The 26081-nt window shown below is 46.6% G+C and overlaps 1 protein-coding gene across 1 annotated transcript; it reads right to left on the reverse strand.

Annotated features, from left to right (window-relative positions):
- Positions 1-25141, reverse strand: LOC135808136 (uncharacterized). Its single transcript, XM_065321281.1, has 26 exons — positions 24807-25141; positions 24036-24410; positions 23379-23813; positions 21691-21801; positions 20192-20311; positions 18407-18551; positions 17316-17760; positions 16493-16568; positions 15408-15803; positions 14983-15185; positions 13768-14274; positions 12062-12253; positions 11459-11595; positions 10672-11137; positions 9381-9476; positions 8915-9137; positions 8172-8204; positions 7816-7859; positions 7246-7300; positions 6585-6727; positions 5985-6195; positions 5219-5581; positions 4535-4930; positions 3320-3394; positions 1765-1818; positions 1-1397 (listed from the first exon to the last, which is right to left on the reverse strand). Exons 1-26 carry the CDS (start codon positions 24883-24885, stop codon positions 1144-1146), a joined length of 5634 nt encoding a protein of 1877 aa, XP_065177353.1. The 5' UTR covers positions 24886-25141; the 3' UTR covers positions 1-1143.
- Positions 25142-26081: the final 940 nt, after the last annotated feature.

Genomic DNA, 26081 nt, shown 5'->3' on the forward strand with positions numbered 1-26081 from the left:
TGAGGGGTGGTAACAAACCATGGTTAACTAAAAACTACTGAAGTACATTTAAAAATGAGATGGAAAAGAGAGAAGAGGAATAAGCTGCAAGTTCCAATGCATTGCATCCACATGCAGGCTAGCCACATTCACTAAGGAATTCCACATTCAGGCAATAAATTGGTACTCGAGTCAGTGTACAGTAATCATAAAGTAGCCTGGTCAAAAAAAAAACATTGTAAGCGATTATTAGTAATTTACCGGCACCAAGTCGAGTACATAAACCTTGCCGGCACTAGTTCGCAGACTGTTTAATCCGTGTGAGTAATTTTGCTTTTACGGATAACTTCTTTCCATGAAACAAGATGAATGATACCAGGCTCAAAACTATTCCTAGTCTATCTTCCAGGATGATGAATACCAATGGGCAATGCTATTAGAAAACCATGCATGTACGCTTACTGAAGCAACTGCTAAATTGAAACTGATACATGCAAAATATACCGTATAGAAACGAATCCTAACAATACCGGAGTACTATGTACTGAATCTGGTACAAACTAGTAGCAATGAATAAGAACTATAGTAAGCATTATGTTAAAGCTGTCCAGCACTTAAAAACAAATCACTATTTTAGCGAGCAATATGAACATAATTGCACGGATATTGCCTAGATAGCTGAAGTATGCTGATTGAAATACCGATCGACCGCGCCGTGAAGAGCTTGCAGGTCCGGATGCGCTTGAAGAATACACGATAATAATCCAGCTCAATAAAGATTACATTAGTCGCTATACATCAGTGCGTAAAATGGCGAGGAGGCGATCATCGCAGCACCCATAACAAGCTGTACAGCTCATTGAGTGCACCATGGTGACATTTCCCACGTAGCCAAAGGAATATTATAAGGTCTAAGTCACACATTAAAAGCTACATGAATTGCATTTAGTTTCTCAAAAACATACCAAGTTCAGTGTGCACAATGTTTATAACTATGGTGTGATTAGCAATGGTTGGACGAGTGTAACAGAACATGGATGTGGACGTGTAAGTCAGTACACACACTTTGATGTGCAAAGAGTTTTCACCAAGGCTTACTTGCATGAGCAGGGTAGCATGATTTCACCACCGCTTGACTACATGGCACATGAGCAGAAACAAGAGCTAAGTTTTCTCCGAGGCTGCATCGCCACCGGCTTCAGCAATATTGGACAGTAGGGGCTCTCTGGCGCGCGGTATGCTGCTGGTCCGAAACATGTGATGCTTGGATGAGGAAAGCGACGCGGACAGGTTGGAATCGGAGCGACCGCGCAAGCGCCGCCGGGGCATCAGCACGGCGATCAGCGAGGCAAAGAACACTACACCAATCACACCGCCCGTGATGCCAGCTATGGCACCATGGGACAAGCTGGAGTGGCCTGGAACGGGGCACAAAATAGGAAGGAAGGAAAAAAGTTACAACAACAGTGCAGGACGTTGTTGGTTGATACCACAAGTGGCAAACAAACACAGATATGCTTAGGAACCGTGTAGGAAACACGACCTGAGGAAGCAGTCTTGATAGGTCCAGCCATACAGGCCTTTCATACTTGTCTCTGTGTACGGTATGGCAGGTGCACAGGATCTCCTCATTACCACCATGTGTTGGTATCAACGGATTAAACATGGACCCAGCATACACAGCATTCATGCATCAGTGTGTACACACATCCTGATTGGCGGGTAGATTGCATGGAAAACTGAGTGTATGGCTGGCAGTCGCAGTATCAGACGGTTTACTCTTACTCTTTTGTGTAGGGTCAACGTTAGGACTAGCTGTTGTGGCTGGATTGCTGAAGCCTACAGAGTGACACACACACACGCACACACACACACACACACACACACACACACACACACACACACACACACACACACACACACACACACACACACACACACACACACACACACACACACACACACACACACACATACACACACACACACACACACACACACAAACACACACAAACACAATGACAGACTGACATCACCATAGATACAGGTCAGCACAATCTTCTCTACCGCAACCAGCTCAGGTAGAATAGTATTTCTTACATGATACGTGATCATTGCCGGGGCCATGGCCAATAGGCGGTCTTCCCGCCGCGGGCATAATCAGGCCATCAGGACCGTTTGACGTCATTTTGGGAGTTTCAGGACCGTTCGACGTCATTTCGGGAATTTCAGGACCGTTTGACGTCATTTCGGGAATCATTTCTGGAATAATTCGACCTTTGACCTTCCCTAATACCGTATTATCTCTATTATAAGTAGGGGTGAAAGGGGTGATCCGGGTAACCCGGGTACCCGTCTGTTTAGCTGCTGATCCGTTAGCAAACGAGTACCCGTTAGTTGTGTAGGATTGTAGGGTACAGTATTATAAGCTTGCTTGTACAGTTGTACAGTTCAGTGCACAGTTTTGAGTGTGTTTTTCCGCTCGTTCAATCCTGCTACATATCACGGTATCCATTGTAGCTACGACAACTTTGACTGTTTGCATGTAGCGCAGTGATTGTGCACGCTGCGCTTGTCGCGGTGTAGTGTACTTGCATGACTTCGCATATCCTCCTGGCGTGAAATCCGGAAGGCTACTGTAGCTAAATTGTTGCCCGAAAATCTCTCTCCTATCAGAATGCTTGTAAAAGACATGTTGCGCTTACGATCCCAAGCAAATGGAACGTTTTTGGAAAAAGTATGGCGGATAAAGGGTACCCGATAACCCGCCCGTTAAGCCAGATACCCGTTTGTTACCTTAAAGGGTAACCGTTTCACCCCTGATTATAAGCACGGTCCTTTATTTTTTCAATGTACCTCCGCCCCGTGCTATTAATGGAGACGTTCCATTATTGTTTCAACCTCATTTCAGAGGCATGCTGCCATGCCAAATTCATGTCAGACACACACATTTCAGGGTTTTTTTTTGCCGGTACAGATAATGAATGTACACAGTGTGCTTATAATGGAGACTGAGCACTTTATTTTTTGAATGCCGCCCGAAGGTGTTCTATTATTGGAGACGTGCTATTATTGGAGACTGTGCTTATATTAGAGATAATACGGTATGTTGCTTCAAGTCATGCTGTAAGAAATCAAATCAAGCACGCTCTGTCTGTCATGATGCCTGAATCTTGCCCTTGCCTGCAGCCCTCGGGCCTATGGCCCTTGGGCTGCAGGTTCGGGCAAGATTCAGCCACCATGACCTCCTGAGCGTGCTTGATTACATACATCCACACAGCAGTACGTTCAATGGCATGCAGCATGACCGTAGCATAGCAGTATACAGTCAATGACTCACCAGAACTACACAATGTAGGGAAGATTCCAGAGCAGGGCGCCAGATCTGTCTGACCAGGGCTGCATGCCTCGCACACTATACCACACACATAAACACACACACACACACACACACACACACACACACACACACACTCACACACACACACACACACACACACACACACACACACACACACACACACACACACACACACACACACACACACGTACACACACACACACACACACACACACACACACACACACACACACACGTACACAAACATAGATACACATTTTAAGTACATGTTGTGCCTGGTTGATCCCATGTAGCAAAACCAGTGCATGTATCATACAGGTCACAGTGTAACACAGTGTAACACAGTGTAACACAGTGTAACACAGTGTAACACAGTGTAACACAGTGTAACACAGTGTAACACAGTGTAACACAGTGTAACACAGTGTAACACAGTGTAACACAGTGTAACACAGTGTAACACAGTGTAACACAGTGTAACACAGTGCTGGTCAATGGAATTCAACCTCATGAACAGACACTCATACCTCGTTTCCGCAGCTTTGGAATGTCCGTAACTCCGAACCACATACATTTTTTATGGGACGTCATTCTTTCCACAAAAGTGCCAAAAGAGTAGTAATATTTCCACTGAAACTCGTCCAAAGGGTGTCCGGTAGACTGAAGCGCTCGTAGCTTCGGGGTCCGGATAACCGAAGTATGGGTGTACTAATATTATAACTTTTCTTAAATAAGCACCCTAGGCCAGAGCAGTGCCCAGTGTTCACAGGTCTGGAGCTACATAGTGCCGAGCACAAGTTGACCGCCGCGATCGGATTAAAATCATTACATGACTTGTATCAGTTCTGTATTTGAAGCCCACCGGATGAACAGCAGTGACCAGACTGTTTCTTTTTTCCGGAACTCTGAGTTTTACGTATGGACGTGACACTCATCACACAGAGGTATTTGAAACCAGCACAATTAAACGAGTTATCCACACTTCACGTCCACAAGACAGACTTCATAACTCTCTAGTCACATGACAGGTAAATGTAATGTTACCATGCACGCTCAATTGCATGTATACTGGGAAAGTGTCACGTGATCTAGCCCACAATGCACATATGACTGGCTATTCGCCTCCGTCGTGAATGGATTATGTATGTTCTCTGCCAAGCAACCCTATAACTTGCCTATGATACAACTGCTCACCTGTGTATTGGAAACTGTAGTGAGTGCCTTGGTACTTGTAGAGCTGGAAGGTATCTCGAACGGCTCTGAACCGCACCACCACGGTGGATTCCGTTGAAATGAACGGCAGCGGCTGAATATCCCCAGTCAGCACAGTGCTGGGATTTGGCTCGTTTCCGTTCAGAATGGTCAGGTTTATTCGGCTGATGTCCGAACATCCCAGCGGTGGCGTGCTGGCATGGCAGTTTAGCAGGAAGGACGTGAAGTAGATGCGAACGCGGCTGCCCACTGGTGCGCGTATGGTGTGGTTGCAGTCGTAAACCTGCAGCGGGAACTCGTTGCTCCATTTCATCGACACTGTGCCACTCTGGTCGGTCAGCACCTCACAGCGCTGTGGACTAACGCGGTAGCTGTTACCTGCAAGCACAGGGAATAGCCATGCATACATGTAACAGCATTTCAATGGCATGCACCCTTTTTCACATGGAGTTCCACTGCAAGCGAGGGTTGAAGTGCAGACTATCTATTGTTCCATACACGTGATGGACACTACTATGCACGTATGCTGTCCCGCTGTCCCGCCTGGCCCTGATTGTGTGCATAAGGTATGCTTACACAAGATCCAGGCGTACGCAGACATTCTAAAAGCTGTGGACATGCTCAATAGTTTAGTCCCATAAAACCTTTCGCAGGAATAAGCCATACCGGGATTAGGTAGAGCTGTCCAGGTGGCTACAAATCCACGATGTTGGTTAGTGTAGTCACTAGTAAACCTAATCTGTGCTGTAGAACCCACTGACGACCATACGGGCGGGAGAAACGGGCCGCAGTGCTCTCTATTGTTATCCGGATATGCCATGTCGGTTAGGTGGACAACGTCGTGGACACAGTCGGAAAGCGACACGTCCAGATCGAAGATGGAGAACTGCACCTGGACGCGATAGCCGTTGGGAACGGTGATGGTCCAGGTGCATGCCACGTTGTTACTGTACAGTCCGGTGTCGTTGACCGTGGGCGAGGCAATGGTGCCGTTGTACCCGGTGAGAGAGCCGCCGCAGTGCTTCACAGCTGTGCACCAGGGAGCACACAATCATGCGGATGCAAAGAACGGATTACCGTCTGAGTGACTCGGAGAAAGCACCACATAGTAGCATGGTAAGAGACTTTAGCACACATGCTCATCCATAGTAATGCGGACGTGGCATAGAATAATGAGTATCGTACATGTTGATGTATGCACCGTGGCAATGCAGCAGGTGATAAGTAACAGGGCAGCTACTGGGCATGACAACCATCATGTCCATACAAGAAAAACAGGCGCGACCACATCTTGAGACCCTGGATATTTCTTCCGTAGAAGATGTAATTTCAATTATTTCACGCAATGATGATGCCAATCAATGTCTAATCTAGCTAATACAAGCACACGCCATTATGAGTACACCATCGCTTCAGAGTTCAATAGGCTTACCACTATACTGGAGTGAGAATCCAGTGGATCCAGTGGACTGCGGTGAAGTGGTGAACTTAACCAGTACACTCGACGAAGGTATGGTTAGTTCAGTGAAGGCTAGCCCAGACCCGGACAGCTGTCTGACGAGAGGGGCTGAGCCAGTGTAGCCGCTGTACAGGTTGATGTGCGCTGTGGATGCGTTGCCTTGAAGAGCATAGGTAATGGATAACTGCACCGTGATGCACCGCGATGCACATGTACACAGACACACACAGACACACACACACACATATACACATGCATACATCATTTTGCGAGAACTGTTGCAATACGCCCAGTGAGAGGGCAAATTTTACCTGTGCCCATGGTGAAGCAAAATAATTATAGCTAAACAAACAAACATCCATATCCCATGCACAAGCGTGCACGGACACTCACATAGGTATGCACACACGGCATACATAGAGATGGAAGGTCATTTGTAAAAGCAAAGAAAACTACGCCCACAGGCCTTTCAAACGGGATACACATGATAACGGAAGCTCACTGGGACAGCACCAATCCTTCTGACGTTTAATCCCTGCCAGGTGTACAACTCTAGCCGCTGCACCGTCTTACCTTCACATTGAATCCTTCCTGAACAGCAATGACCCACACACACTCAATGTCGGAGCGATAGAGCGCTGCACCACTACCATCATCAAATATCCCAGCCGGCTGGTTGAAGACGAATATACAATGCAATGATGCTGCCTTCTCATCTAGTAACCGAACAAACAAATGGGTAGTGTGCACACAAGCCCGGCACAGTTATGGTTAAGAGCAGCACTTGTGCAAGCGTTGTTTTGACCAGAATGTCCTCAAGCCAAGCAAGGCTACTGCAGTACTGCTAGTAATAGCGTCATGCTGGTTTACATAGAAGAGAGTCCCTTGTACATCAATCACTCTATTTGAGCTGTCCCGGATGGCCCTATTTGTGAAGAGACCCCCTAGATACGTATCTATTCATCTTTGTGAATCCGTGAAAAAAACCCAATACAGTGCAGCAGTACAATGCCATGTACATGTACATGTTGCATGCATTCAGGTAGTAGTAGAAGTAGTATCTATTATTTGACTAGGGGAGTCCCAACAGGCATGGCCTTGTTACAGGGAACCCTTGTAATGGTTGAACCGATCTGTAACAACGTAAAAGACGCACCAAATCATGCACTGTGCGTAGTTTGACTTGTAGTCAACACAGCCTAGAAGCATGAGCAATACATCAGTCATGTCCTACATTGTGTTGCCAAGTATGAAGAAATCTCAGCAACGTGGTTGGATGGAACCGGTGCCTGTGATAAACAAAAACGTGCAAACAGCATCAAGGGCACAGGATTGAATGAAAGACACAAAGAGCAAACTCCAACATTCTGAGCAGCCACCTTCTCCGCATATTACCGCTAAAGTTATAACGTAGAAGCAGCAACAAGGGTGTGTTCCACATTGGAGCAACCAACTTCAAAGTCATATCCTCTTCTAGTACTTGAAGTATTTCAAAAGGCACCTGTGCATAATTATGAAGCCAATGAACTGATTAGTTGGTAGGCTGCATAAGAATTCTGCCATTAGAAGTTAATCAGGGTAGACTGCATAGGGAGATCCTGGCATTGAATTAGTCGAGGAACCACTGCTATGTAGCGTTAGCCTTCTCCCAGTCATATCTACTGGTGTATAGGTCCGATAGCTATCATGCATCTAGGTCATCAACTGCTGAAAGCCAGTGCAAGACCTTACACAGTATTACCATACTCTTATCATTGTTATCAACAAAGTGTATTCCATCCAATGGTGTTTACGCACTGCTTACAGGCAATGTCGTGAAGTCCACAAACAGCGATGGGAAATACGCCTCTGTGATTTACAATTACCACATGAAGTTGAGCACGTACACACACACACACACACACACACACACACACACACACACACACACACACACACACACACACACACACACACACACACACACAAATGCATGCATTGACACACATACATAAGCAATAACACAGAGTGATCAAGTCCTGCGGCAGTGCACATATGGCCTGGGGCAGATCTTCAATACTGGAAAATATGGCTACAGCCTCCCGGCACAACCTAGATACATGTAAACTCAGTGATCATAGCACAAACAGCATCCGTGTTTGACTCAAGAGGAGCACTTACTGAACAGAACAACTGCTGGACAGTTGCGAGGATCTGTAGGAGAGATAATAATAAAAAGAATGTGCAAGGAAAAACATCAAGTTGGGGAGCACGTACTTTTACACATTAGTTCACTTCACTCCGGGACACATCTTTAACATTAGAAAAGTCTCTGCTCCGCTTGTGCTTGTATCAGAGCAATCACCTGCAGCAAATTCTGCACTCAGTTTGACGTATATAGAAATGATTCCAACTATGTGTCCATGTAGTTGAAGACCATGGCTGTGTGATGAGTGCCTTTACCCCGTTGAAACACCAAGTAACCTAGGCCGAAAGTAGTAGTAGATGATGGATATGGTTGTACTGCGGCTGTGTGCCTATTATGCTTCAAGACCACATGCATGTACGCATAGGATATGTCAGTATCAGTATCAGATGGTGTAGCTCAGTTAGACTGAACAAGTGACAGCTCAGCTAGGATAGAGTACGTAAACTCGCCTAATTTCCCAACCTAATTCACTTTGATCTTGTTCTAGTGGAAGTACTACCACACAAGCACAGTACTCTATGGCTGAAACGGGTTTAATACCCCCCCTCCCCCCCCCTCCTCCCCCTCCCCCCTCCCCTCCCCCTCCCCCCCCTCCCCCTCCCCCCCCTCCCCCCCCCTCAACACAGACACAGACATAGACTCCTTGCCCGTTTCAAAAGAAATTTTAGAAGTTTCTAAATCCACCGCAAATCCACCGCAGAAGACCATAACTCACCGGCATTAATGGTGTAGAAGAATTCTGGTTGGAGCTTCGGCACAGTTCGTGACGATGACATCGGGACAACATTTGACAGGTATAGATTACGCAAGCCCTGCACTAGCCAGTAGCCCTGGAGCGGCTCATAGCGAATGAAGCTGACCTCGCATCGTGATCTCGGGCAGGTGGCCTCGCTCAAGGTTTGCGTGGCCAACGTTGTCCAATGAACGCATGGGCACACCTTTCACAACATTGCACAACAAGAAGAAGAAATAGCTGGACAACGTCACAGGCTATGGGTTTCTGGGCTTTGCCTATAAAACAGGCTGTAATTTAGCAGCTGTGATAGCAAAATGGGCAATTTTATATGGTAGGCAATGGGGATGGCTAGCCAAATAACAAACACCAAAGACTAGCAGGTAACCCATGGTCGCGGGGAACATAGGAGGGAACAGTGTGCTTCATTCGAAGGAGATCCGCTCACCTTGTTCAGAACGTCGGTCCATTCATCCGACCAGGGCGTCACAAAGTACAGCGTTGGCACGACTAGCGTGTGACGTGCAAACATCGGCCCACCGTCCTACAGTACACAAATATGTACATGTGTTTCATTGTGTTTCATGACCTACCGATACAATATAGTTGAAAGAAAATCAATGCAGAATTCATAGAAAAGAAGAAAAAAGACCCAAGGAACTACAAGTTACGCTATAATATGTCCGCTAACACCACCAGTTACTAAACAATCAGCTCATGCGATAAAAATTGCACAACACTGACCGACGGTACTGACGTTCTACAACTAACTGGCTAAGTCCGGAGTCCAGAGTCCATTAATGCAGAATTCCCTGTTACAGTCAACTTGGCTAATAACGACTGCTGCGGATATAACGACAATTCGCGAATAACGACAGAATTTCCATGCCCAGATCAAAGTCCCATCTAACTGCATACATTTAATTTCGGATACAACGACTATCTGAATAACGACAATTCGCGAATAACGACATGCTTTTAGTGCCCCGAGGTCATATTCACTGCTTGAATAACGACTTTCTGGGCTTTTGACAGCTACATGTATTTCAAGTACCTGTCATGCAGAAGTACCAGAACCCATGGCGATGGATAAAGGTACACATGCAAGAAGATGCAGCCAAGGGGAGGGGGGGGGGGGGTGCTATTATTTATTTTATTTTGCTTCTGAATACATGCAGTTGGAGTGATCAGCACAGGTACATGTAGTTGTACATGATTGTACAGTTATCATCATACATGTACATGACATGTACATGACATGTACATGACATGTACATGGCTCCAAAGGCTAATTTTTCAATTTATTTCCCTTCCATATTGACTGTATAGTTCCTTTCAATTGTAATATGAAAATACAGTATACATTGGCATAGAGCATGAAAAGAGCTTCATTTTGATATGCACATCATACTATACAAAATATGGGTTCACATACATTCAAATGGGACTTCGGGTATAAGGACACTTCGCGAATAAGGACACTTTTCTGATGCCCCGCCGAATGTCGTTATTCGCAAAGTTGACTGTATTACTTGTCACGGGAAAGGTATACATTTGTGAAGCTACCTCCGACAAGTTTATCCAGCCCCTGGCCGGCAGTGGTGCTGTTTAAAATAACTGTGTTACAAGACTCGCTATGGCACCACATAAAATATTTTAATATACCGTGCCCCATTGCCGTGTCTGCTCCAATACACAGCTTAGCCCAAATGCATCATTATTAATTTTGCCATACTCACCTCACTGGGTCCGTGGTCTGTTGCATTGCACAACGCCGTGACATGCAATACGAGTCGCATGTCGTCGCACGTGTGCGAGTTGTACACGTTCAGCTCCACAGAGATGCGGTTAACCTGGATGAACTCCACTACGGTGCGTACCGACACGTTGGCGGATGAGTTCTGGCACGGGCCGACGAAGCTGCAGGGGCGGTTTTCCGGCGGCGGCGTTAGCACGTTGCTGGCCGGGTAGTTCCCGTTGATGGTGGCCAGCGTACGCCGATAGAGCCGTGCAAGACTGTCAGCTGTAGACCGATGGTACAGGTCACCCAGCCATTCGACGTCGGGATTTGACTGGCGAGAGCTCGGGTAGCGATGCATATCACCGGGCCAGCTAGGCAGATGTACGTCCGGCGGTATCAAGTACCATTCACGCGGAAGAGCGTACTTACCAAGCTTCGCCGAATAGTACTCAAAGAAGTTAAACCTACAGGTACGCACAGCATAGAGATTACGAGCAGTTGGTCAACATAGAATGCGATTTCCACGCGTGTATCAAGAGTCCATGTGGAGAGTGTGACCACTAGCTGTTATAGGCTCTCTAACAACAAATCTGGGCTGTGAACTGTACAGAGATATCTGTACTACACAACGAATAAAATTGATAGCAGCTGTTATTTAATAACACCTGCTATCATAGCACAAGAAACTGTACTTTCACCATCGCGTGACATCCGTTCACCAGCGGAGGCTAGAACAGACATGAATGGGCTACTGCATACCGGCCATTCCAAAACACTATACTCACGTAGGTATTGCCCGGGATGTGAGCGGCAGCGGGAACGAGAAGTTGAAAAAGTACGTCTCTCCAATAGTGTGCTGCTTGGACGTCAGTGAGGCGATTTGATAGTCTATTGAGTACTGGGCCCAGAAATCGGCCCAGTTCTGTGTGCAAACACGTAAATGAGGTAAGTGGGGAGTACACAACATATTAGTCACGTGGTGGTGGAAATGGAAGGATTCTTGCAGTGACTGGTTTGTGACGAGCGGCCATATGTTAAACTACTTCAGCCCCCCCCCCTCCCCCGAATCGGTCCGGTTGGTCAAGTCATCACCGGACCAACTTGTTGTGGCCATCAACGCATGTTTACTGCGGAGAAAGCTATGTATACCCACTATCATACACAAACTGTATAACAGATTATGGTATGACTGGACCAATCTAAAACTGCTTCCGGCTGTCCTGTACTTCCCTGGCTCTCTACCATGTTGAGAGATTGCTAGCCCTGCATTTCAAAGGTTGCAGTTGCTGAGCAGTGTCTCACCTGAGCAGTATCTAACCTGAGCAGTACCTAACCTGAGCAGTATCTAACCTGAGCAGTATCTAACCTGAGCTGTACCGTGCACTAACCTGTACTTTGCCTCCTGCTGCGGATGACGAGTCGATTGGCTCGTTGGCAAAACCTCCGATGGTGATGACACTTGCCTGCTTGCCCAGCTGCAGCTTGGTAACAAACTGGCTGCAAGCACTGGCACAGCGGCCGTCCGTGATGATGGAGATGTTGTGGAATGGCGAAGTTGGTGGATTGCTGCCCTGCGTGACCTGAAAACATAACGAACAAAGAGATGAAAGAGCCCAGAAACATAAACACATTGCTTCTAGAGGTGGCAGGGTATGGTGGTGTCCTTTCTAGAGAAGCGGAGCAGAAAGAAGGAACACACCTTTCCACCAAGCCTACTCCAAGTACAAAGAAAAAGACACAGGACTAAAATTTGTTAACACCGTGCATGTCTGTACTCTGGAAGTTTGTATGTCAGCATGTGTTGATATCATTCTTATCTGAACGCATCGATTTGTGACTATTAATCGTGTATAGTGGTCACAACATTGTCCTGGTGGTATCTTCTTCTTACGGTCTGGTTCGGAACAGTGTTTCTTCGTCACGGTGACCATGGCTGGGTATCGCATGAATCACACTTTATTGGTTAGAAAAGTACTTCAAAGTATAAATAAATAAACAGCATAGAAAGAACTCAATTGTGACTCTGAGCTTCCCGTTTTTCATGACGATCATCAAGACCTGCCTTGTACTATCAACGAGTGCTCTTCGGCCAGTGGTCCAGTGGAGCAATCTACTTGCTTACGGATGCACAGTAAAACCTGGTGTACTTGAAGCGGCCTCTGGTTTTAGCGACCACCTGCTTTTAACGACCGTTTTTCCATGCACAGGGACAATTCTACACAGAAACTGCACTGAATACAGCGATCACGTGCCTGGCGCGACCAGCGGCCGACTTTTAGTGTACCAAGTGCCATATTGGACCTGCACACAGCGACCAAAACCAGCCAAAAGTGCCATCTTGACTGGCAGAGCCGACTGCAATAGGGTTGAAGTGCGCTCTGAAGCAAGTGCATGCAGTCAAGTGTGTGATTGCTCTGGTAGACCACTATCCCATGTACTGAACAGTTGCTTTGTGAGTGAAATGTATTCTATGCTCCCCACCTGTCAATATGAGTACATGGAAGTACAATCATGCACCTGTATACACACGATCCGAAATGCCACGAATGTATGGGACCTGGTTCTAAAGACCACCTGGCCTTAATGACCGCTTTTGCTTGCACCGTGGGGTGGTCGCTTAAACCAGGTTTTACTGTAACAAAATTTCATGGTTAGCATGAAACTCGGCCAGACCCGAGTTTTCCGCATCCGTGCGAACGCCACCACCCTTCAAGGATCAAGGCGCACATGCAGCTCCTAAAGCAGTGGGAGGTGAGTGGATCAGGCCCCCCACCAAAGTGGTTAGATCGAAAATCCAATTTGCAGTATCCTTGCTTTCCATGTTACCTAAATAAGTACCGTAAATAATAAATACAGTACAATAATTCTTTGAAACCTCAGTATTAAACACATCTACAATGGCTGGATGGCTTTTAAGGGCAAGAGTCTGCACGTCACAGTAGCTGTACACATTCTTCATGTTTGAGCATAGCAACTAGCTAAGATGCTGCTTCAGTATCTTACCAAACTGTCCTCAGTCAACAAACAGTGCGGCTAGGTTCAAATTGTCTTCAGACCCGCACAGTATGATTGTGTGTAAGCACAGGGAACTTACCCTCTCACACTCCGTCAGGTAGAATTTCTGCGTATACTCGCTGGTGATTCCTGCTCGGGTTTGCCGTACTGGCTGGTCGTAGTAGGCCCGCTTGGGAACGAACGATTCTCCAAACGGCTTTGTGTTCTTGACATCGCTGAGCAGAATGTCAGGATGGGCTTTGTGAAAGGTAGAATCCGGAGAGAGAAGGCTATCCAGTACTGACTTCAAGAATCTGGATCTTGATTCACCGCTTGCTGATGCCAATAGATAGGGACTGCCGAAGAGCTCTTCGAGGTTAACTAGGGGTGTTTGATAGATGTAGCCAGCATAGCTGCTCAGGTTTGCAATGCGCTGTGCCAGGAATAGGCCTTCGCTGTACGACACCTCCGCCGGTACACTGTTCGGGAGGGTGTTTAGCGCCTGGGAGAGTAGGTCCCAGAACGTGGCGCTCTTGAAGTCAAACGGGTCACACAGGTAGTTGAGGGTGTACCAGCTTGGGACTAGAAAACGGATGATTTCATATTGCTGCAATTCCGATAAGAAACAGAGGAAGAAAAAGAACCGATAGAAATAATGTGTACGCACTCATACCACGACACCTGATGAACAATAAGTACGGATTATAATGTGACTTTTATCAGAAATATTCATCACATTGAGAGTTAGACTACAAAGCAACTATTTTATGGTACAATCAAGTGAATAAATATTGGACCTAAAACTAATACGAGAAACACTGGTATCCAAGCAATAGCACTATAGAAGGCGTGGTTACAAAGCGAGCAGTGTTAGAGCATGTGTGGAGTGGAGAGCGGGTGCAAATGAGAAAGTTACACGTATGTGAGTGAGTATGTGGGTGTTGGTATGTTAAGTAAAGAGGGTGAGTGCTGTAACAAATTCTTTCTGTCTGCATAAATCTAGGTTGCGAGTGTTGTAGTACATTATTTTCGTGTACGTCGTGTGTACGTGGTGTTGGTGCATGCGCGTGTTGCTGTGGTGTGAAAAGCAGTCTTTGTCTTGAGTTCGTCATGTCTAGTTGCGTTTCCATAGTCGTCTTGCAATAAACTGTCTTTCAAATGTAGTTATCGTCGTCCCTTTGTATACGTGTGGAGATGGCACGGGACTGGGAGCAGGTGGAGAAAAGTTAGTTACAACACGAGTACGAATAAACAAACCATTTTACTTGACATAGATCCTTTTTTATGGAGGGGAACCGGCCTCAACATGACATACCTGCTTCACGTATCCGCCGGGATTTCCCGTCAGGTCAAAGACCAGCTTGCTGAGACGATGTCGTTTAGCATGATCAGCAGCGTCATAGAGCTTCTGCAATGCTTCGGGATCGGAGAAGCTTTCCATCTTGAACACAACTGTGTCATCTACCTGGAAGACGTGAATGTTGCCAGAAGTGCTCGAAAACAGGTCATTGTGCGTTCCTGAAAGCAGGCAAATGGGGACACAGAGACAATATAGTATAATACCAGCAGCATTTGGCGTTTTATATATAAAAAAAAAACTTTTACCTAGGTAGCCCAACTCCGTTGATGACACAAGAAAGACATCATGGTAGGTGAGGATGAACAGTGTCCAGTGTCCAGGTTCCTCTCATTCTGCAATCATATATCAAACCTTATGTCAGTCAGTTCACTGTGACGTACCTTCATGATCAGCTCTCGCCGTGCCCATATACGGGTCATCATTCTTGGGTGTCTGGCCACCCGACGGTATCGCACGTGAGTGACGTGCCGTAGCTCGGTCCCTGAGCCTGTGCATGACATCTTGGACTATGTCCGATACGGAGCGCCGCCGCCTGCGTTCAGTTTGCCCGGACGGCTCACCCTCTCCTGTCAAGATGTGCTCATAGACCGGGTAGTAGCCTGTGTAATCAATGCGATGGTCAAACTGCTGTCGCAAGTTAGGGACGCGGTACAGTGGGTCCCTGGCGGCCGGATCCGTCATGGGATACGTGACCAGGTAGTGGATAACAACCGACGTCCCATCCGACATGGTCAGCGTGATCGTGTCACTGGCTGGAAGTGGATGACGGGACATGTCTGAAAATGCAACACACAGGATTGCATTCAAACAACAGAACACCGGATTGCAGCCGGGTCAACAATTACATACAGGAATGCAGCCGGAACAAGAAAATGTAGTGCGCCACAGGGCCATAATCCAAACGCATGCCTGCATTGCCTTGAACATTTCTAGACTGCAGTACTTGCACTCTCAATAACTGCTTCTCAGTATCTCTACGACTGAGCACTGTGTATTTTTGGTTTTGACATCTAACACAGCCGACCCAGCGCGGGCATACGCATGGACACAGAGAAGAACGGGGGGGGGGGGGGGGGGGGGAGGGAGAGAAAACATGTGTTGGTGCTTGGGTACCCCTCTCAACCATTGACATAGTGCTCAGACTATGAAACACTATCTCCTTCAAACTCAAAAAGAATACCAGCAAAAACATTCAGGTACAGTACTGTCAGGCTCCGAACAATGGCCAGGCTAGAGTTTCGCCAATTTTTACGAACGGTGTTGGCTGGATTTTTGAAGACAAGAACGGAAACTGTAGTATACACTACAATGTACACTCAGACGTATAACTTTGCACAAATGTACATGTAAGACTGTACCATTGAATAAGAACGAACTGCTGTGTTCGCTAAAAATAGGAACGAGCTAGGCTAGAATCCTGACAGTACTGTATTAATTAAAAAACAGTCTGGAGGTGATAGCTTACCCAGGCTGCGAGTGGCCATGAAGGAGTTGAGCCGCACCGAGCTGCTCTTGAAATCCGGCCAGCTTTGGGCCCATTCCTGGACATGATCAGCCGAGTCAAGTGAGTTGATAACTAGCATGTACTTGATGTTCGGTTTATGTGCATTACAGCTCAGCACATGCTCCGGCCGGTTGACAATATCTCACTACAATCAAACACATGTGATGATCATGCCAAACTGTAGGGGTGTGGATCGGGGTGCATAACATTACACAGTGGCCCCTGGCTAGTCTATGCCCTACATGCCTGATATACACACACAGCAGGTCTGCATTGTTTGCTGGCAATATTGATCGAGTCCCGGATATACTAATGAGTCAGATGGCCCACACACCCTGAGCTAAGACAAAGTCCTCCTAGTGGACTGGTGAGGACTGGGATGTGTTCACAATGTCTTTAGTCATCGCTTTCAATGAAATCATGAGCAGTGATCTGGCATTGCACACCCGCACAGAGCGTGCAACCATGATCTCTTGAAATTTCCTGTCATTTGCCCTCCACGTGCATGGTAGTAGGAGAGCTTAGTGTGCTCATAACACAACCTAGACAAGAATTATGTGAGCACCGGGGAGCATGAGCGGATGGCTGTATGGCGTGATTGATATCTAGTGAGTCCATCTGTTAATGAGTTATCTTAATGTCTGTGGTGCCACCTTTGCACCATGGCCGGTAGCTCGGCTAACTTAAAGCTCGTAGCTGTATCGATGGGGCCTAGATAGCCGAAACAGCTTGCTGTCTACTGCATTGGTATCTAGTGAGTCAATCTACATGTGCAGTCACTCACTCGTAGCACTTGCATGGCCGGCCTCTCGTCAATCATCATGATCTCCTTGCCTTCAAGGCTGAAGAGACCTGGTGTCGGAGCGCCGTAGATTGTATTGTGCAGATGAGCAAGGCGTCCGTCCACTTCACTCACAACGACAATCTGCTTCCCGCTGTCCAGCAGCAGCTTCGTATTGAACCAGACTGGCAAGTAGATCCTCAGTGGGGTAAACGGTGCACTGTATGTGGTGTGCGCGTCCTTCAGCTCGTTGAACAGCAGCATCAGATCGCTGTGAAAGCTGAACATATCTTTGTACGGCTTCAGCTCCATGGCCGTGAGGCGTGCATCCATGTCCACGCTGATGTTGTACTGGTCAAATGAGAACCGCCTTGATAGCTGGCTGTCTGGGTTGGCAGCTTTCGAGCTGTCCACGACCAAATCTTTGTACGAGTACATGTTGACCAGGCTGCGATAGAAACATACATACGTACAAGCTCAATCTGTGGACAGAACTGTTTCCGTCCTTTTCGGACTCATCAGCGTAGCACAGAGAAAAAGAGGCACATACATACAAATGTACGCATGAAAACAGAAAATCTGATAGTCCCACATCGATACATCCAACATGCTCTTAAGTTAATAAGATACCAGCATATCAATATATCATCACATATGACAGATACCTGGTGGTAACAGTTATCTGACCCTGGCTACCACTTTGCAAAATTCCTGATCAATGCATATCACTGCTTGACCATGGTAGCAATACATGAAGTTTGCAGCATGTCCAACCTGCAATCTATTCCCGTATGTGAGCACTTTGCTTGCTACCTGCTGATCGTCACCAGTAGCAAAACAAGTGCACCTCTCTCATGCAATTTAACGCCTTGCGTTATACTCAACAACAGACCTGCTTCTATTATGCTGAAGTGCTAACCTCGGGAGCACACCGATACTACAATGGTCAAATGAACGTTGAGATATACAAGGTAGATGTCTGGATTTTGTGACAAATAATCTGGGTGCGGCTTATACTCCAGTGCAACTTGGTAAGATTTAACCTTTTTGGCATAATTTTCTGTGATGGTGCCTGATCACACTTCTTGCCATACCTGTTTTTCATGATCTCCAGTGTGAAGATCTGCTCTCCCTTGCCGAGTGGGATGTCGCTGAGACAGGTCTTAATCCAGGACGGCGGCGCAATGGCGACCACGGTCTGGTTTAGGTTGAACAATGGCAGATCCCTACCGATGCACACTACAAGGATGCACAGCGTCACAGACATGTAAGTTAGACAGGGGTACAGACATGCCTATGGCAGCACCGTGCGCGCGCTGAAAGCGATTCAGAATCCCTGTCATACTGGAGACACCGTTATCCTAATGGAGTGTGCATTTATTATGCAATGTCTTGCTGACCGTCTGACGGATAATTATATGAGAAATGATGCTTGCTCCTTGGTACTGGTGCCAACTAGTTACCACCTAGGTATTGCTATTTTGCAGTGCATTCTACTTTCATAGCTGATTTCTCCTCGCCATTACACTCAATATTTAGCTCCTCGTTGTATACTAGGCGTCTACAGGAATAAGCACTGTGATCACCATACAATACATAATATATGTACATGTATGGCCACAGTATCAAACCAAGCCACTGTAGTACAAGAATATACTGCATGCTAAACATGCTGTCACTCTAGCATTTGCTCTTGTTCTCTGGAACCCTGATGGCCCTAGGGCTACTGGCTAATGATGATCACTACTTGCCAAGACAATACCATTAATTTCCCCACTCCGCAAATCAACGCTCGCTTACCATCATCGTCTATAGTTGACAGTTGAGGTGAGTGAGACGGCGGAGCGAAGGGTGCATGAGAACAGAAAGCAGAGAGCAGAAGTCAATGCAGTCGACTTGAATATGCAGAGCACGCACTGTCATAGACAGAAAGGCAAAAGGCATCACTGCCTGAAACCCTGTCTCGATCCTACTGGAAAATCATTTACATTTACATGTACTATGAAGTACAACCACAAATGCAACCCAATTCTGGTTGGGCGAAAAAAGATGCATGATTGTTCAGTTGTTTGATATCAATATCATGAAGTACTTCAGACATGGGTGTCCTGATTTCCAATTGCATTTTTATCCCAATCGGGAACTCAATGATGAAGAAAAATGTGTCCGGATGTGGAGGTGTGCCATTCTTTGATGTGCGTACACTAGGGCTCATGGCTCTACTCTACATATACTCGTACATACAGCACGCGGTCACTGTACCGGGGGGGGGGGGGCAAACCTCCTTGGATAAGGACAATGCCAAGTTCCCAAGGATACAGGTACGGTAAATGCCACCATACGAGGACTCCCCAGATCCGGGCACAACCATTGGCCTAAAGTCACAAAATGTCATCGTGTTTTAGAATTAAGAACAGCACCAAAATGTTGATTGGAAAAAAATGTTAACCTGCATGCAAACAGTGCTGATGCTGTGGGTAACTGGCAATACAAGTAGTTCCATGCCATTTCCAGTCCCAAATGCTTGGTTACGGGGAGTTCTATAGTAATGATACCAGCCCTGTAAATAGTCATGTACTTGGTATTTGTAACATGGAAATTGTGGGCACAAGTTATGCGATCGAGTCCACCAACTAAACCAGATTTTGAACTGTCGGACGTGCACAATCTAGCACAAAACTGACAGTTGTGCCCACAATTTCCATGTTACAATTTTTTTCCTTGGCTCGCCATCTGAGTTCTTAGTACTTGGTAGTGCACATCCATAGCACAACAAGTCACAAGCACAGATACGTGTGAGGCAGCCATGTATGGTAGATATGCATCCAAAGTCAAAAACGAATGCCTATTAAAGCGGGAATAGACAAACCAGAACTCACCACAGGAAACGGCATCGGATCCATCGGAGCACAGAGCGGTCGTGTTCAGACAGACCATGCTCCTTGGCACGCATTCCGATATGTTACTTGTGCAAGTGAACTGTATGCCAGTATCACACACTGCACAAGATATACACGCGTTAAATCACAACAATCGTGAAGCAAAAACAACAAAAAACACGCTTTGACTCCACTGCATAGGGATAGGTGTGGATGAATATAGATCTCTGAAAAGGTGCGAGTCCACATGCATACATTAGATACACTGTATGATCACATCCGGATACCTCAACTCAAACACTCAAAACACAGTCTCTTTACTGCACACATCACTTGAACTGTTCTGAGGTAGAATCTACCCTAATGTTTAATGGCTGCAGTGGAGTCTGTGAGTACTTAGAAAAGTTTATACTGCAAATCATGATTGAACAAAAAAATATTTCGGAGACAACTACTCAATCGCACTTAGGCAGAGAACAAACTGAGTTAAGTTACAATCAACAATTTCTAAAGGTTTTCCATAAGGCCAAACTGAAGAAGGTGTGTGGTTCGACTAACATGGACATTTTTTTTACGGGCGGGCGGGCGGTTTTTTTTTATATATATATTTTTAGTACTATTTTTTAGTACATGTAAATACACTGTACTGCCTTTAGACACCCAGTACATCGGCATTATTACGCAGTGTTATGCCATACATGTTGTATAAAGGGATCACTGGCTAATACTTTGAAACATTGTGTGGCAGAAAACGAGGAAAGTGCAATCTCGTCTGTCCTTCATCCCAAAACAGAAGGCCGTCCTTAATCTGGAACGAGGCAATCACTCTCAACCGGACGGTCACTTCAAAATAAGTCTCGCCAGTCTGCCGGTGGTCGTATCGAGTAGACTCTACTACCAGCACAAGGCAGCAGTCGTACCACTCACTGCACTGCACTGCAGTACAACTACAAGTCAAGTCCAAAAGGAGCCGCCTGCGTCCGCAGACTCACGCTGCACAGCACGTAGACGTGGACGTGTTCAGTCCTCGTACGTCAGTCACACGACAGCCCGCCTAAAAAAAAGTTACGGTCGGGCTGAAAAATGTACGGTCGGTCGGGTGAGTCGAACCACAGACCTTTTTCAGTATGGCCTAAGTATACATTTTTGGCCTGTACTCCACCTGCTGAGAAGGCATCATAGTATACTTGTGGCAAACACTTTCGAAAGTGTTGCTTGTGAAGAGGCTGAAGTTTGCTGTCTTCCTAAATATACTACACACAGTACTAAGAGTACAGGGACATGTTTTAATATGTACTCTTGATACTACCAACATTATCATGGATAATAAACTCTTGATTTACAGTTGTACATTGTGGTCTTCAAAGTTTACCGCCCACCACACAAACACAAAACGTTCGAAGGCAGAGATGTGAACTCATTGGACACATACATGTACAGCCCCCCCCCCCCCCCGCACTCTGCACATGCATTGCACCCACTTGGGGTTGTCCACTCACCGCATGACTCCTCGTCGCTGCCATCACTGCAGTCTACCTTGCCGTCGCAATGCTTGTGCGGTGACAGGCACTGGCCATTGTTGTGGCATTCAAACATGCCCACTCCACAACCTGGTGAAGGAGGTTACAGGCACAACAGCACAGTGGTCAACTGTCAATTTTGGGCCAAAACAGCATTCACAACTATACCGTGATGAATGGTTACGAATGGATGAAAACTCAGTCCCATTGCTAACACCGGATTCGCTGTACGCAACCCTGCTATGGGTACACATATCTGATGGGCACTGTGGACTGTGTGCCACTATAACCTATTGGACCTTGTTATGTGCTGTGAAACTCTGCTAAATAAAATAGAGTGTACTTTTGATAGTCACCCAACTTTAAGTGATGGCATTGTGACTGAGGGAAAACACTGGAATAGTAGCATCGGCGACAAACTCAGGTAGCAATGAAATTCGTACAAGAATTTGGTTGTAGAGCTTTACGAAATCAAAACGGCTCCGAAATAAAATTGCGGTACAGTATAACGTTATGATTATGTGCACACTGGGCGAGACTGCCCACATCTTGTCACTGCCTCATGCCTTCAGAATCTCTGGCACACATGGTATCCTGTACTTGGTAGGCTCAGAGAGATCAAGTGGGTTTTGATTCTGCAAATACGATGCACATAACTTCTCCAAGTGGCCAAGTGCTTTCATGTACCACCTGCTTTGAAGGACCACCTGCTTTGAAGGAGCATATCCTTTGAAGGACCACCTGCTTTGAAGGACCTACTGTGACACTGACCGTGTGTAATATGCAGGATCACACTGATATCAAATGCCACCTGAATTCAAAGACTATGACAGGCCAGTTCCACAGGCAGGCATTGACACCAGCCAGGGCTATCTGTACCGGTAGTTTGAAATCACACATCTGCTAATCTAGACATGCACTCAGTGTCTGCTCTAGGATTGTAGGACAGCCGGGTACACGTGTACCTGGCGCAACCATTTCAACCGGGTCGTAGCCGGGTACACATGTACATGTACCTGGCGCTGTCTCATTTAGAAAAGAGAGGACAGGAATTAGAAAATTACGAAAGAAGAAGTATTTGACACATACAAGCCATGTAGTCAGTCCTTTCAAAGTTCGAAAGTGTAAAGTACCAACCGTGTCACAGGTGACCCGGTACTATATTTTCAACCGGGTCCAAGCGCCGCCCAACCGGGTGGATTACCCGGCTCACCCGGCGCTGGAGCAGACACTGGCACTAGTTTGACACACAACCACAGCTTGCAAAACGTGCATAAACAGTTTACTGACACAATTTCATAATCATGCCAGCACTACATGCACTGGCCTTGCAGTACTGTCGGGCGCCGAAGAATGGACCGCCGAAGAATGGACCGCCGAAGAATGGACCGCCGAAGAATGGACCGCCGAAGAACGACCAGGCTAGAATTTCACAATTGTTTAAGAATGGTGTAGGCTGGATTTGTTGCAGATAAGAACGGAAACCATAGTGTACGCTATAATGTACACTCAGACGTATAACTCGGCGTAAATGTATGTGTACCATCGGACATGAACGAAACTGCTGTGTTCGCTAAACATAAGAATGTGCTAGGCTAGCACCCTGCCCCCCCCCCCGCCCCAGTTCTTCGGCGCCTGACAGTACTGTGCTATTGGTATATCCTTACCGGGTACAAAGTCATAAGTCAATGTGAATCCAGACTTCTCAACCAGGTAGTCGGAGTGAAACACGATTCCCAGAGTGTTTCCAGACGAGGTAATGGATGCATTGACGAGGGAGTTGCCACAAAACCGGCTCATCGTCGGAACATCGGCCAGGGAGGCCTCCGGTAGGGATTCTGTAAAGCTGTAGAAACTGGGTGGAAGACCCGGGGATGGCCGGTAATTTGTAAACACAAGGTAATCATTTTGACACTGCGGTGACTCTTCCAGGTCAATGGTCTCGACATTCACACGCACGCGCATGCCCTCAGGTGCACGTATTCGCCAGGTACATTCAGCGTTTTTGATGTAGATCAGGCGGAAGTCCGGCGTGAGTCTGAGAGGTGAGGTGATCGAGCCCGGCGTGGTGAGTTCTTCTCCAGCAAGGCATCTCGGAACAGCTAGCAACAACAACAACAATGCACACACCAACCAGCAACTGGACAATGATATAATACTCTCTTCTTACTGTCTGTTGAGCGCAATGCATACACGGTGCATGTGTGAAGTCACTTGGCTGGCAAACTATACGCCATACATGCACATAGGCGATGCTTCATGAGGGGTGAACACAAAGCAGTTGAATATTCCTAATCTCGGTCGTGTCGTGGGTTTGAGTTTACCTGTGTACATTCCTACAAAGCCACGTCCAGTGCCGGAGTTTCTGGGTCCCATTGCAGCTAGCTGTAGAGTCAGGTATGGCCCGGTGGTGGCGATGATCTCGTGCTGGAACGAGTCCGTGTCCGGCGACAACTGGTGGAACGTGTAGAGCTTCTTGGAGGAAATGAGCGGACCGTCATACAGGGTGATCGAATCCATGTTGGTCAAGCGCAGTGCATAGCGCAGGTTCAGTCTGATGATGTGATGCGGTGATGCAGCCACCGTCCACGTGCAGTTTGTCATTGTGTGATAGTGGAGCAGCGAGAGAACCCCCTCGTTTTGCTCCGTGCGAAACTCGCAGAAGGGCAGCGGCTTGAAAGTCGGCGGAAGGACTGGTACTGTATCCAAAACACAAATAGAGCATATCACTGCTTCACTTACTAGGCTTTTACCTGCGATGACAGTGCGTCGGCTCGGTATTGCAATTCACAAGAAACCAGCTACCTGTTTTAAAGCACCCGCCCCTCTCGCAATCGCATTCATTGCTTTGGAACTTGATATGCTTCTCAAGTACTTCATGAGCTGCATTCCGCACCGGGCACCCTGCCAAGATAGCTGCATAAGTATTATAGATTCTGTGCATCAATTAAAATGACTGTGCAGTGATTTGGACATGCGTCAGAGCCTGTCCAGCTAGTGTCGAGTATTTGTACTGCACTCAGTGCGTGAATGGATTTTTCACTGTTCTGCCGAAACGCAAAGCCAAAAGCGCTAGGCACAAAGTACTATCTTACCGACACCAAGGCAGGGCATGACTTTGAACGCGAGCAGCAGGGTGAGGGCCACCAGGGCCGGACTTCTCCTATTGGACATAGCTGCAGCAGAACCTGCCCTCTGACACTAGTATTTCTATTGGGCAAATAATTGTTGTATGGCCAGGCCAGGTAGAAGTTGGCTCATCGCTACGGTAGCTGGTCTAGCACTGTAACGATCCTCTGCATGACAGACCGATCCGCTGGCTTGAGCTCTAGCTCCTTCGAACGTCGCTCATGAGGATTGGCTTTGCGGCTTCCGAAGTCAAGGAATTTTCACCGTCAAATGAAACCCGCTACGCATTGGCAGCATGGCAATGACTTGGACTGTTGTTGCTACAGACTACGGTAGTAGTCCATGGTAGTCTGTGTGGCGTGGAGCTGCAGGTACCATCCCGGTCGTCGCAGCACACAGAGGAAAAAATGACACTTGAATTGACAGCACAGCAGACACACATGGCATAACTGTTACTTCAACTAGTATTGTATAGACTCTACACGAAACATTGCTGCTCACCATGCCAGTACACAGTCAGGAGACCCCCTCTACAAAAAACGTCATCATTGCATTTGTGGAGTCTACATCCTGGCTATGCCTATCATAGTATTATGCTTAGGCTATGGATTCTACTCCTACGAAGGATAACAAATAGCCATTGGCGGACTATGCTCGCCAATCGTCAAATTATGCTTTTGATTATGCCACAATTATGCCAACAAATATGCTGAATTATGCTCGGTTCCACTATGTATTCACGCTGTACATAGAGGATTGAGAAACCACGCATGCACACACGGCCATGCCCTAAGCATAATTTTTGTCTAAACCGAAAGATTATGCCGACCTTACACGTTGGAATCCGTATATTATGCCGGAGCATTATTTTTTTGTCGAAATCCCAAGATTATGCCAAATATTATGCCGGCATAATCCGCCAAGGGCTATGACAAGGAGTCGTAACTTGGGTATTCAAAAAAACATCTGCAGGCTTTCTGACAAAGCTGTATTATGCCCCTAAGCATAATTTTGTCTAAACCGAAAGATTATGCCGACCTTACACGTTGGAATCCGTATAATTATGCCGGAGCATTATTTTTTGTCGAAATCCCAAGATTATGCCAAATATTATGCCGGCATAATCCGCCAAGGGCTATGACAAGGAGTCGTAACTTGGGTATTCAAAAAAACATCTGCAGGCTTTCTGACAAAGCTGTATTATGCCCCTATTAAAGCATAATTTTTGTCTAAACCGAAAG

The sequence above is a fragment of the Sycon ciliatum genome, chromosome 2 (genome assembly GCF_964019385.1).
Source record: "Sycon ciliatum chromosome 2, ocSycCili1.1, whole genome shotgun sequence".
Taxonomy (NCBI): Eukaryota; Metazoa; Porifera; class Calcarea; order Leucosolenida; family Sycettidae; genus Sycon; species Sycon ciliatum.

Bases quoted from the DNA above. Each gene is read 5' to 3' on its own strand.
- LOC135808136 (XM_065321281.1), bottom strand. From the start codon at position 24,885: ATGTCCAATAGGAGAAGTCCGGCCCTGGTGGCCCTCACCCTGCTGCTC. The intron at 21,802-23,378 runs GTAAGGATATAC...CTCCTTCACCAG, and splicing joins GACTTATGACTTTGTACCCG to GTTGTGGAGTGGGCATGTTT. The intron at 6,728-7,245 runs GTAGGACATGAC...TTCGGTTACTAG, and splicing joins TTCATACTTGGCAACACAAT to ATGAGAAGGCAGCATCATTG.